The sequence below is a fragment of the Electrophorus electricus genome, chromosome 13 (assembly GCF_041902795.1).
Source record: "Electrophorus electricus isolate QZ-2024a chromosome 13, ASM4190279v1, whole genome shotgun sequence".
Taxonomy (NCBI): domain Eukaryota; kingdom Metazoa; phylum Chordata; class Actinopteri; order Gymnotiformes; family Gymnotidae; genus Electrophorus; species Electrophorus electricus.
The window spans coordinates 17,006,298-17,020,292 of record NC_137509.1 but is presented as its reverse complement, the minus strand read 5'-3'; the positions used below and the strand labels follow the sequence as shown (position 1 = coordinate 17,020,292).

Here is a 13,995-nt window from a genome sequence, read left to right as displayed (position 1 = left end):
AATCAAATGTGTAGTTTTTTTCTCTTTCTCTCTGGAGGTGTGTGTGTGTGTGTGGGGGGGGGGGGGTTAGCATGTCCCTCCCCAAAGTTGAGGACGTAAACAAAATATCTCTCTTTCTTCCTGTATATCCCTACTAGTCCTCTTTATTATAGATAGCCTTATTCGAATTGTAGTTGTGTATTTTCTGGCCTTTGCCAGTATGATTTTGCAGAAATAACATGATAACGACTTTAATACAACGGGTCATCCACAAAAAGGGAGGGATTTCTTTTGAAGAGTGTGCGAAAAATAGGTCAGTCATGTGACCTAGCCTAAATCATATGATCGTAGGGCGATTATTTAAAAAAACGTATTGTGTTTCTTTTCGCACTCAGGTATAAATATAACAATAGGGACATCTTATATTACAGACGCAGGAGTAAGTGAGTTACGCTGGCAGATGCAATGACGTCACAGCGAGGGCAGGTTCAGCGGGTGCCCTGCTTCCTACCCACAATGCAACGCGTTTTGCTGCTAAGGAGAGACAATTTCACTGTTTAGATTTGCCTCCACTTTTTATTATGTATATTCATTTATCATCTACGTTCTGACAGAAAGAGGTAAAAAGAGGACCAGGTTCAGATATATCGGCTGCTGTTCTTGTTTACGCCACGGCAATGCCTCTTTTCACGTCCAATCCCTTTGATCAAGATGTTGGTAAGTTGGGTAAATGTAGCTAACTAGCTAGGAAACCCTGTATTAGCTTGTTATGCTAGCTAGCAAACCTATACTGGTGCTAGCATGGTTTCACGTTTGATTTGGTTTGTGTCGGCATTTTTGTCTCTGGTGAAGTAACGCTAATGCAAAAGACAACAGCTGGACAATGCTATTCCTTAACATTTGTGTGTTTGTACCTGTCCCATATCCTTGACGTGACTAACGATAGCGATAGTTAGCTATCTATCTTAGCTAAGTTACGTTAGCTAGCTGTTATAAGCTCGTCATGTCAGGTGTGTAGCTAGCTATTTGGCTAAGTTATCATTTTCTGTGTGTAAGCAACACACTTGGACCAGTAGATAAATGAGCAGGTATGTTATTCTACGTCAGAACCCAGTGAATGGTGAAATATTTGTCTCTCGCTGTGGCAATAATTTGGACTTTGATCAAAAATCTAGCTGCAGTGACACTGCAAATGTTGAACTCGAATGAAAGGTAGCTACGTAACGTTAGCGGGCTAGCTAGCGTGATTAGCTAACTTATATGGCAGAAAGAGCTAGCTAGCATAGCATAGCTAGCCCTTTCTCCCCTGGTTTCTCTAATGCACAGATTCACCCAAAATTCAACATGGAAGTGATAAAGTGGTGCAGGTGCCATAATTATGGATAACACCCATCAGCGTTAGTCTATCATTTTATTGGGCTAAAATATTTTACCAGTCATGGTTTCTAATATTGCAAATGAATGCACTGTGTCAAGTGCATTCACAAATCTGGCCCAATATAGTTTATTGCATAGTTGTCCATCAGTACATGCTTTTTGCGCGTGTGGAGATTGATTTGCCTCAATGTTCATCTTCAGAGAAAGCGACCAGTGAGATGAATACAGCTGAAGACTGGGGCCTCATACTGGACATATGTGATAAAATTGGGCAGTCACGTACTGGGTTAGTCAAATCCATCACCTGCCCATTTTTGTGATATATGTTTATTTGTATCGCTTGTGTGGCTTGTGAAGACTGCAGTATATCAGAAGAGATTATTTCTTCTAATTTATAGACCTAAAGAATGCCTACGCTCTATAATGAGGAGAGTAAACCACAAGGATCCCCATGTAGCCATGCAAGCCCTTACTGTAAGTATTTATGATATTTATTTGCCCATCTTGAAGTGATTTTGGTCTTACTAATGTCCTTTGGTCAAGCTCAAGATGTGTCTTCTTTATTGAAGACTGCGGTTCAATGCAATAAAAATATCTAAAGTCTAAGAAGTAAAGAAAATCGTATTTTGCATGTACAGCTAACTTTTGTACTGAATATATGTCCTCACATCCAGTTATTAGGTGCCTGTGTGTCAAACTGTGGAAAAATATTCCATTTGGAGGTATGCTCCAGAGAGTTTGCCAGTGAAGTTAGCAATGTCTTAAACAAGGTATGCATACTCATTTATTAGAGTAGTCTTTTCCTTGTTCCTCAGTCTCTTAGCCAGGCCCCAAACTGAGGCATAAGTCTCATTTGTTCAGGGCCACCCTAAGGTGTGTGAGAAGCTCAAGGCCCTTATGGTGGAGTGGGCAGAGGACTTCCGAAATGATCCCCAGCTCAGCCTTATATCTGCCATGATCAAGAACCTGAGGGAGCAGGGCGTCACCTTTCCTGCTGTTGGCTCCCAGGTTAGCACACTAACACTGTGTACTGGTCTCCCCTTCTGTTCTTATCTTCCAGTAATCACTGGTCCCTTTTCGGAGGGTTACTGGGAGAGGACAGGAATCTGTGTGGTAGGGCTCAGTGCAAATTATCAGTGTCATGTGATGAATGCTAAAGGAGACCTTACACTCATTTGCATAAAATATTGAAGGGAGTTGAGTGACCCTTTAAATAGACCTATATTTTATAATCACTTTCTATAACATGCAATACACTGGAGCATAACAATGGTTTATGGGCTATGCTGTTTTGTCAAAATTATTCTTAAGTTACAACCCCAGCAGTCTGATGACTAAATAGAAAAATGCAGTCCAATTATAACACAAATTAGGGGTTGGTGACTTCCAGAATAGACAAAAATGGGTCAGCCTTCACCAGAGTATTCTGCAATCTCTAAAGATCCCTATAAAGTGCCAGAATCACAATTTGTTCATTTGTATATGCACAGGATTTTCAAGGAATGGTGAGGCCATTTTTTTTAGAATTACAAGAGAGATTAAATCTGGTACACCAGGAATTCTGACAGCTAATTGGATGAACAACAATCTGTAATACCAAACAAAACCTTCCCCGCAGCATTGTCATGATTTTGTTTTTGTTTTTTATTATTATTATTATTATTATTATTGCTGTTAGTGCTCACCATTTTCCTTTGGATGAATTCTATTATTGATTGGTTTAATAATTATTATGTTAGTGTATTCATTTTGTGTTACTATGTTCGTGTTATATTTATTTTGGAATATATAGGTGGCACTTGGTGATCTGTACTGAAACTTTATTTTGGAAATGTGCAAATGCATTGTATGGGATAGCTGATTTGTGAAATCATTTTTGTGATACTTGCAGGCTGCCGAACAAGCTAAGGCCAGTCCTGCACTAGTGGCTAAAGATCCAGCAACATCCACAAACAAAAAAGAGGAGGAGGACCTGGCTAAAGGTCTGTCTCTCAGTCTGTCTATATTATAAATATATGCACATGACAAATGTAGACGATTGAGATTGGTCTTGTTCTTTCTCCTTCCTCTGTGTGCAGCGATTGAGCTGTCTTTGAAGGAGCAGCGTCTCCAGCCACAGACCGCCCTCTCTGGGCTGTACCCCAGCGCCAACAGCCTCCTCCCCTCCCACAAACCCGAGGGCCGAAAAGTTCGGGCCATCTATGACTTTGAAGCAGCAGAGGACAACGAGCTCACTTTCAAATCTGGCGAGATGATCACCATCTTAGATGACAGGTTGCCCTTCACCTTGACCAGTGCTCGAACTGAAACTCAACATCTCACTTCACAGATGTGTTTTACTCCGCATTTGCCATGTAGTGCTATATGTTATATTGTACATAGCAGAAGTTGCTGTAAGTGGCCTGGCTTGTATGATTTGCTTGTATGATGAGATGCTTTCTTTGTCACAGTGACCCTAACTGGTGGAAAGGTGAGACATATCAGGGTGTGGGGCTCTTTCCGTCAAACTTTGTGACAGCAGACCTAACAGCAGAACCAGAGATGAGTGAGTAGAGTGACTTGCTTTGTCAAACTTCTAACGTCTAGCCAGCATTAATTTCCTTATCTCATAGGAAGCCCTTTTTAAAGACTTTCTATGCAGTCTGAATTGTCTCATCTTCACTGTCCTGCCTATGTCATGGTCAGATTATAGGCTCCTAGAGCTACTTTCCCTACTCCCTCGCATGTATGCATTTGTCTTCTTCTAATAAGTAAAAACGGAAAAGAAGACGGTGCAGTTCAGCGAGGACATCCAGGTCGAGACCATTGAACCAGAACCAGAGCCAGTCTACATAGATGAGGTGAGGGCTCCTCTAAGTCCTTTTTTTTATCTCTTGCCAGGCACAAGTCTTTGAAATGAGGGAAAACTAAAATGCATAATGTCATATTCAACATGGTAGCTCGTTCATGGCCTGCGGAAGTCCTGATCATGGGCAGTACCTGCATTAATTTTAGTACCTCAGAAGGGCCCTGATCCCATATGTGCGCTACTGGGTCACTTTTGGTGTGCTGTAAACACTTGCAGGAGAAAATGGACCAGCTGCTCCAGATGATCCAGAGTGCAGATCCGACGGACAACCAGTCCGATGCCTGTGAGCTCCTACAGCTGGAGGGTAAGGCACAGCACAGCCACCTGCAGACCACATACTGTATGGACCATCTGATACCCTCTACTAGGATCTGTTTTCTCAGAGTGGTTTTTTTTTTTTTTTGTTTGGTTTTTTTTTTCCTTTTTTTTCCCCCCCCTCTCCTCCTCCTCCACTTCAGGTGCCTGTAACCAAATGGGTCCACTCATTGATCAAAAACTTGAAGAGATCGACAGGTATCCAGATGCAGAAAGAGCTCAAGATCACAAATGTAGCTTTTTAAAATGTTTTGAAAACCTGAAAGTGTGAGATTGTGACATGCTGCTGCAGGGCTTGGAGGTGTTCTTCATCGTCTCTCTCACTGACTGATGTGCTGTGTGCTTTCAGGAAGCACTCAGAGTTGTCTGAGCTTAACGTGAAGGTCATGGAGGCTCTGTCGCTGTATGCCAAGTTGATGAATGAAGATCCAGTGTATGCCATGTATGCCAAGCTGCAGAGCCAGCAATACTACATGCAGCAGCCCAATGCCACCCAGCAGGTGAGGAGCTCGCAGGGCGTGCTGTGACCAGCATGAAATGGGGCAAATGACTGCAATGCTCACTCGCTCTCAATGTGTGTGTGCCCACCCCCCCCAACAGGTGTACCCTGGGCAGGTGGCACCAGGCCAATATAGCATGACTGGCTCAGGGGTGCAAGGTTACAGTGTTCCTGTCGAGCAGCTTCCTGCTATGAACCAGCCAGCCACTGCCATGCCAGGCCAGGCAGCCCCCAGGTACCCACACCGCACTGAACTGATCTCCACAAAATACTCCCTTTATGAGACTTATTTCATTTGAAAACTAATTTCTGTGTCTCTGTCCCCTAGCGATGTTCACATGTATATGGGCCAGCCTGCAGTGTACAGCGCTACCCCAGCTGAGGTACAGGCATACCAGAGCAGTGCCAGCGGGCCGGCCGGCCTGTCCCAAACGCCCAGCTACAACACCCCCGCCAACCAGAGCCTTCCCAACCCCACAGACACCCAACAGAGCCCTTATCCGGAAAAGGCCCTCTTATAGGACCCACAGAGACTGATCTCTCTCAATCAGATACAAACAAACACACTCACGCGTGCATGAGTGAACACCCACACTTATGAACAAACAGGTGATACATGCAAGTTGACACTAAAACAATATGACTAAAGGTCATACATGACTGGTCAATGTTCCTAGCTTACCATCAGTCTCAGTATAAATAAATCACCTCAATTTGTCAACAGTCCCATCTAGACACTAAAGAAGCACCCACAAAACACACTAAATCTGACCACATAGAAAGGTGCCAGATATTGACTACTGAAGTTATATTGTGCAATTTGAAGAATGTCATCTCAGCATATTCTCTCTTTTGTTCTTTCTTGCTCTTTTATAATACGGTGGTTGAATGAAGATGGAAACTAAGGTACATGACTTTTCTGGTAGTGTCCTTACTCTAACTAAGAGTCTTTTTCTTGTTCCAGGAAGGCTGAAAAACATTAGTGAGAGCATGCAAATATTGTACATACTTTTCCCTAAAGGTTCAGAATTCCCAGTAGTTACAGGTGTTTGTTGCTGATGGGGTGCTTGGAAGGATTTCATCTCCCTTTGCTCTCATCATTGCTGAGCTTGACCGTGTGTGCATGAGAGAGAGAGAGTGGGGTGTGAGTTTGTGTACGGCCTTCTTGCAAGATCTTTTTCCAAACACTACAGTCACCCTTCTTTCCTCTGGGCCCATGTAGCACAGCACCCCCCATGATCTCTGAGTGGTGAGGTCCATACAGTAATACCCACACTTCATGGCAGGGTGGCACTGCCCACCTTCCCAGTGTCTTTAAACATTTCTTTACAGTGTTAAATTGATAGCATCTTGTTTGTAGTGTGCTTTTTTATTTATTTTGATAATGTTTTAAATATGCTGTACTTTAAAGTAATGAGAGAAAAAGGAAGATATTCTGCCTACACGTGGATGTGTATATATAAGAACTCCCATGTGTTGGAGCAGCTGTCTCTGAGAGGAGGAATGGACAGCAGTAATGTTGCTGAATGATGTCATGCACTTTTTATTTACCCTTCTGACTCACTGTCTTGAATTTCAGCTCAACTCTTAATATATTTCAACCCTAGAACTAACGTGGCTAAACAAAAAAATAATAATTAACCATTTAAAATATTTAGGCCCAGTGAGTTTCTAGATGCTTTTCAGTGCTCACCTAAAACAATTACCATGTATGTTTTAGAATGTCTTGAGTATTGTTCATTCAGAACTGGATGTGTACTGTGTATATGGGAAAGCTTGTTATGTACCAGAGTTTTATGCTTCAGTGAAGGCTGAGACTGAAAATGAAGTGAGTGAGTTCATTTGGGTCTGTTGGTATGAAGAACGGTGGCATGCTTTCTCTCTACCTGTGGCATTGTCTGTGTAGATGGAGCATGTCAATCAAAAAGTTGCTGAGAAGCGGTTGACTTTGGACCATGAACATTTTCTAATGTGGCCCTCTGGTTATTCCACAAGGAGCCAGGATCCGGATGTAAACTTAACAGAGAAAAATGACTGTTTCTGTGTTTTAAAGGTTATACGTATATTGGTTCTGTTAAATGTATCTGGTTGTTTATGTACCATTTTAATCATCTGAATTAGTATTCACAATAAAACTAGGCCAGATGTACAGTCTATACAGTGCTGTGTTTCAGGGTTTATTAATCAGTTTTATTTGCCACACAGTTCTTTGTAAAACTAATCAATCCCCATAAGTTATGAAATTATTTTGCTTTACAAATCATATTCTCTTCCAGCCAGTATTTGTTCTATTGCAAACCAATATGCTCTTAAACTAAATTTTTAAAGTTCACATTTGTCAGCATCTTTTAAAAATGTATATTAAAACGTGAACAATGCTCCTTGCATAGGTACTCAACCCCTAGTACTTGATAGAATCACCTTTTTCTTCAAGAATAGCTTTAAGTCTGTTGGAGTAACTTGTTACCAGCTTTGCACACAATTTGGGAATGATTTTCACCCCTTGGCAGATTAGCTTCAGTTGTACAGGATAGTTGGATGATTGATCAGAAATTTTAACATAATGCTACAGATTCTTGACTGGATTAAGATCTAGACTTTAGCAATTGTAGATTTTTCACCATTCGGTCATCCTGTGTTGCATTGGTCTTGTGCTTGGGAGAATTGTCCTGCTGAAAGCTGCAGTTTCTTCCAGACTTTATTTTTATCATAGTAGGCCGATTGTGTATTTTGAGCCATCTACCTATCCTTCAGATCTATTAGTTTGAACAAGACATGCAGTCCCTGCAGGTGAATGGTATCCCCACATACTTCACTGTTGAGGGGGTGGTTGTTGAGGAATGTCCAGTGTTAGGTTTGTACCACAAATAGTATTTTGTATTTTAGCAGGGTCACTTTTTTATGCTTTCTGGGAAACCCTAGACATGCATTGATGTGATCTTTCCTCACAAGTGGCTTCTTTTGCCACATTCCCAGTTGTATACATAACTCTTGATACTGTTTGCTGGTGCACCTTCATTCCACTTACAGCCATTGAGCTCCGTACTCAGACTCTGAACTCAGCATGATTATTGGCCACTCAATCATTCAAAATCTCCTTTACCATGTTGCTGAGTTTTGAGAGGCGGCTTGTTCTAGGCCATGCCTAGGTGAAGTGATTCACTTTCAGTGCTCACTGGAAAATCCAAACACTTGGATATTATTTTGTGACCATGTCTCATCTTGTGCATATTAAGAAGTTTTCACAGTTTGTTTTCAGATTCACCATCTCACCAGTGGTTCTTGAATTAAATGCAAACATTTTAATGATTCACAGAAAGAGGTTAATTGTAAGCTAAATGTGTCCTTGTTAGGGCAGTATCTTTCATCTTAGCACAGGGGTGAATGCAAATGGAATTTTTCAGTTAGTAATTTGTCACAGAATATTATCTTACATAATAGCCAATTGAAATAAATAAAGTATTTGGAAATAAATTACATGTGAACAGAAATAATCATTTTTAATAATGACGTTTACCGCAATTTCCTGTTCCACTAGGGGGAAGTAGAGGTTTTATGTTTTTAAGAGCATGTATTTTATTGCAGCTTTTTTTAAGATTTAGATTTGCTTGTTACCAACAAACATATTTTAAGAGCTTGATATTTATTTTAAAATGCCCCGTTGACCTCATTTTGTACCTGTGTCAAAACCAAAAATCCAGACTGACGCCTATCTTTTTAAGACGTTTTTCAGTTTGGGCATTGACACTGACTAACTGTGGCCCCATAAAAGAGAAGCATGACTGCTTCATTACTTTGGCAATAAAATGAGTAGGACAGGGAGTGCAATGTAAGCAGTGCCAGAGTCCAGCGCACTCAGTCAGCCGTGCACTGGTTCAGCTGCTGTGTTGGGGATGGTGTTGGATGCAGCCAGCTTGGGGCTCACACTGACATTTCACTCCTAGGGAACTTGGAGATACACAGTCAGGATGCCCTCTGGGAGGACGATCAAACTCCTCCTCTACGAACTACTACAGTTCACGTGCCTGAGTGTGCCCATCTTTGTGGTTCTGGAGCGTTTTGCCTCCCTCATGAGGTCCGTGAGGCTCAATGATACTACAGCCTACTGGCTGGTGGTGTCAGTGTCTATAGCGTATGTGACCACTGTGACCCTGTTTATCTGGGTGCCACTGAAGTTCTTCATCCTGAAGTCCAGGAGCTTCATCACTGATGTTACTAACTGGTGAGCATACACGACTTTTGTCTCTGTGGGCCACACTAACCAAAGTAATAGAAAATTCTCTATATTCACATTCTAATATGTACTGATTACTGATACAAAAGTTATTTTCGTCTTGCGTATACTTGCATTTAATGTTTCCTCTGAATCAAAGACGCATGTTTTCACAGGCGCCCGGTCACGCTTGCTTTTACCCTTCTCAACACTTTGCCATGTTTTGCCGTTGTCCTTGCCATCTCACAGGTAAAACCATATTCAGGTGGTATTTTTAGCATGTTATTGCTGATAAACAACTCAAGGTTGTTCGATTCCACAGGAAATGAAAATGAAATAAAAGTTTTTGGAGCTGCATAAAGTTGTGATTGTGTGTGTGCGTGTGTGTGATCTGAAGGTTAAGGAACAACCCACCTGAATGTAGGGAGAAAAAGGGACAGACTTTTGTGTTACTCAGTAACCCATACCAAAAACAACAGATTTATTATTAACTCGAAACTTAGTTGTGGAATGTGAATAGTTTTCTGTTACAACCAGCAGTTTGCTTTGATTATGACTGTATAAGGTCACATGAGTATGTGAATGATAAGTGAATATAAAATCCCTTCCTTTAAGTAGTATTTCATGACCTAAGGAATCTATATCATCTATATCCTTACTGCAGTTTTCAGTACAAGACAGGATGTTCACACCAAGATTAGTACGTGGTCCCACAATATCACAAATTGGTTTCATACTACTCAGTTTAAAAATAAGGCTATAGCAAGAGAGTTGTTGATTAACACAGTGAAGATTCAGCACTTTTGGTTCTGGCTTAAACATTAATTAATGGTGGTATATTGATAGGCTGTAGGTATTTGTCCACCCCTGACATTCTGTCCTGAAAACTACATGCTGTTTCTGTTTGGACAGGTTCAGGTCCATGCAGGAATTTGCCATGACAATTTCAGTGAAGTCCCTGTCTCATTAGTGCTGTTTGCCCTTGTCTGCGTGGACATTGTGGAGAGAATTCGGCCATATCGCCTCTCAGGACCAGGTATTGGCAAGTGACTGATTTTTGACCAACTGTTAATATCAAGCAAATTTTGAGGGTTTTTTTTTTCTTTGACTATTGTACTTACCCACTATTTTTATTTGTTATAGATAAAATATCTGAAAATGGACATTTCAGTCCATTCAGGGTTAACTGACTGAAATAAAAACTAATATGGAGTATAGAAAACTGCTACAGACTAAAAGTCTTTGATGAAATCAAAACTACTCGAGAAATATGCATTTCATTATCCGTGGTGCTATACTGATGCACTATAGTCTTGGCCAAAAGTTGAGACTAGCACAAATTTTGGTTTTCACAAAGTTTGCTGCTTCAGTTTTTATGGTAACAATTTGCATTAACTCTAGACTGTGAAGAGATATCAGATGAATTGCAATTAATTGCAAAGTCATTCCTTGCCGTGAAAATTAACTTAGTCACAAAAATTATTGTATTCTAGCCACTGCATTTCAGCCCTGCCACAAAATGGGACTGCTAACATCATTTCAGTGAGCTTCTCATTAGCTCAGGAGAAAGTTTTAATGAGGACAAGGCAGCTGATTTAATTCAACCATTTATCAAATCATGAAGAACTTCAAGGAGAGGGGTTCAATTGCAGTATGCCCAAGAAAGTCAAGAAAGTCCCAGGACCATCTCCTAAAGAGGATACACCTACAGGATCAGGTCACCACCAGTGCAGAGCTTGCTCAGGAATGGCAGGTCAGAAGGCAGGTGAGAGTGCATCTGCATGCACAGTGAGGCGAAGGCTTTTGGAGGATGGCTTGGTATCAAGAAAGGCAGCAAAGAAGCCACATATCTCCAAGAAAAACACCAAGGACAGACTGACATTCTGCAGGAAGTATAGGGATTGGACTGCAGAGGAATGGGGTAAAGTTATTTTTTTTGTGATGAAGCCCCTTTCAGACTGTTTGGGACATCTGGATAAATGATTGTCTGGAGAAGAAAAGGTGAGAGCTACCATGAGTCCTGTGTCATGCCAACAGTGATACATCCTGAGACCATTCATGTGTGGGTTTGCTCAAAATTTTGCCTAAGAACACTTCCATGAATAAGGAATGGTATCAGAACATCTCCCAACAATCCAGGAGCATTTTGATGATGAGCAATGCTTTTTCCAGCATGACGAAACACCATTTCACAAGGCAAAAGTTATAACCAAGTGGCTCGGTAAACAAAACATTGAAACTTTAGGTCCATGACCAGGAAACTCCCCAGATCTCAATCCCATTGAGAACCTGTGGTCAAGCCTCAAAAAGAGGGTGGACAAACAAACATAGAAACTGTGATCAACTCCAAGCATTAGACAAGAATGGGTTGCCATCAGTCAAGATTTTGCCCAGAAGCTGATACCCAGCATGACAAGGCGAATTACAGAAGTCTTTAAAAAGAAGGTTCAATACTAAACATTAAGACTTTGCTTAAACTGGATGTATTTGTCAATAAAAAGTTTTATAACATCTGAAATGCTTATAATTGTACTTCCCTATACCCTATATACAGCTGACAAAAGGATCTAAAAAAACTCAGGCAGTAAACTTCGTGAAAACCAACATTTGTGTCAGTCTCAACTTTTGGCAACGAATGTATAATAGGCTTTTAATTGAAGTTTTAAAATAGTTTTCTCTCATGGTTAGCTGATAATTTCGAGTCAGACTTGGAAGACCCTGGGCCTGTGCTGACTCACCTGGAGCAGGTGTCTTCTGTGTCGGCACAGCTGCAGACTAACGGAGGTGAAAACGGACCGACACTGAGGACAGAGTTCAGAATTGGGTCACCATCGGGACGTTTGGGAGACGTGGGCAGGTTCAGCGCCTCCCACTCTTCCAGTACAGCCTACCTGTACTCCAGGCAGTCTCACTCGGGTTCCCTCCACTTTTTATGGGTCAGAGACCCTCGGCATGAGCTCTTCATAGACACCTTCATGTTCTGGTTGGACACAGTGGAGATGGTTAGGGTGGCTGGCCTTGAGGCAGTCTTCTACTCAGCCTGGGCCTTTCCTACTTACATCCTGGCTTACCTCTCCATGCTGCGGGTGGTGCTAACTCCTAACAGTCCTGTACTGGCTGCACTGGGAGTACTGTTACAGGACATGCCCTTCCTGGTTCTGAGAATCTGTCTGATAGGGATCTTTGGTTATGTGACCCCAGTGCTTTATGTCATGAAGAACCTGCTTGGGTGCCTGTCATTTGTTTACTTCCTAAGGTTGACCAAACTGAAGATGTTTAAGAGAAGGAGTATGTTCTGAGGCCCACGAAGTGGCTTGCTTAAGGCTTGCTTTGGAATGGGAAAGTTAGAGATGGCCAACAAATAAACACATCACAAAATAGGCACAGAATTCTGTTTCTCTAAAATTACATCAGAGAAGATGATCGAGTGCTGCAAGTCTACACATTACATGTATTTATGCTTAGCTATATAAGTCTATGAGATCCTATGCTGTCCTAACTATATTAGTTAACAATAGAAATAACATCAGAGATGATTTGCAACCTCTTAAAAAGTATTATGTTCTATCCAGTCTAAATGAACAGTCTACAAACTGGACAACTTGGACACTGTGGGTAGCTACTGCAGCTTATTTGATTTCATAATTATTTGCTATTCATCTTCAACAACTATGTCCATGGTCTAGCACAAATTCAGTTTTATATCTTGACATTTTATTAAAGAAATGTTATGATTGCCTGGATTCCATGACTCCTTGAATTTTAATCCCAAAAGTTATCCTGCTTCAATATACTCCACTACAAACTCTACTTATGCTGTTTTGAAGCTGCTGGGAATATACTTGACCTTGTTCTCCAAAAATTATTTGCTTATGAAATAAAACAAACCTGCATTCTCTGAGCAGCTTTTTAAAACTACACTACAACTTTGGCAAAATAATTTATATTGACCAACAAATTAAAACAACCCACCCTTTACCATTTTTGTCACACATATATAACATTACATTGCTAGCAGCAATATATAACTCCCAGAAGATCTTAATCCTTGTGATGCACAAAATACACAACAGAATTAACACAGCTTCATTCCTCTCCCCACCTGTCTAACAGTGTGGCCCTGGATAACTCTAACCTTGTGGTGGGTGTCCTCTGTCTAAGATCAGGGAGATAGTTGGCGCAGTGTGTGGAGAGAACAAACACACAGACACATACATACTCCCACTGTATTTTTCCTTCACCTTTAAAAACCTCTCACAATCTATAGAAGGGCCCTGCCTCAATACACCTAATCAAATAATTGAAGAATTTCTGCACAATAGTGACAGCAAAAAAAAAAAAAAGAACTTCGCAGGGACATTTATATAATATATACATACTTATGTTGACCATCAAAATCAGTAATAGTTTTTGTGTTTATTTAAGTTTACTCCTATATGCACTCACTGGCCACTTTATTAGGTACACCTGTTCAACTGCTTGTTAATGTTAATATCTAATCAGCCAATAACATGGCAGCAACTCAGTGCATTTAAGCATGTAAACATGGGTGAGGTGATCTCACACCGAGGTTCAAACTGAGCATCAGAATGGGAAACAAAAGTAATTTAAGTGACTTTGAATGTGGTTGTTGGTGCTAGATTGGTTGGCATGAGTATTTCATAGACTGCTGATGTACTGAAATTTTCAAACACAACCAAGATCAGCAGTTAAGTTACCAGACTAGTAAATGGAAGGTTTTCAGTTCAAGCTCCACCATCACCA

General features: G+C 41.0%; 2 protein-coding genes across 2 annotated transcripts; both read left to right on the top strand.

Annotated features, from left to right (window-relative positions):
• Positions 1-476: 476 nt before the first annotated feature.
• Positions 477-7,174, top strand: stam (signal transducing adaptor molecule (SH3 domain and ITAM motif) 1). Its single transcript, XM_035519734.2, has 14 exons — positions 477-696; positions 1,558-1,642; positions 1,755-1,830; positions 2,031-2,126; positions 2,218-2,364; positions 3,248-3,338; positions 3,435-3,630; positions 3,807-3,901; positions 4,108-4,196; positions 4,421-4,508; positions 4,663-4,717; positions 4,869-5,019; positions 5,120-5,253; positions 5,347-7,174. The coding sequence occupies exons 1-14, from the start codon at positions 657-659 to the stop codon at positions 5,537-5,539; spliced, it is 1,536 nt and encodes a 511-aa protein (XP_035375627.2). The 5' UTR covers positions 477-656; the 3' UTR covers positions 5,540-7,174.
• Positions 7,175-7,321: 147 nt separating this feature from the next.
• On the top strand, positions 7,322-13,001 carry tmem236 (transmembrane protein 236). Its single transcript, XM_027014603.3, has 4 exons — positions 7,322-9,240; positions 9,408-9,480; positions 10,144-10,267; positions 11,920-13,001. Exons 1-4 carry the CDS (start codon positions 8,987-8,989, stop codon positions 12,528-12,530), a joined length of 1,062 nt encoding a protein of 353 aa, XP_026870404.3. The 5' UTR covers positions 7,322-8,986; the 3' UTR covers positions 12,531-13,001.
• Positions 13,002-13,995: the final 994 nt, after the last annotated feature.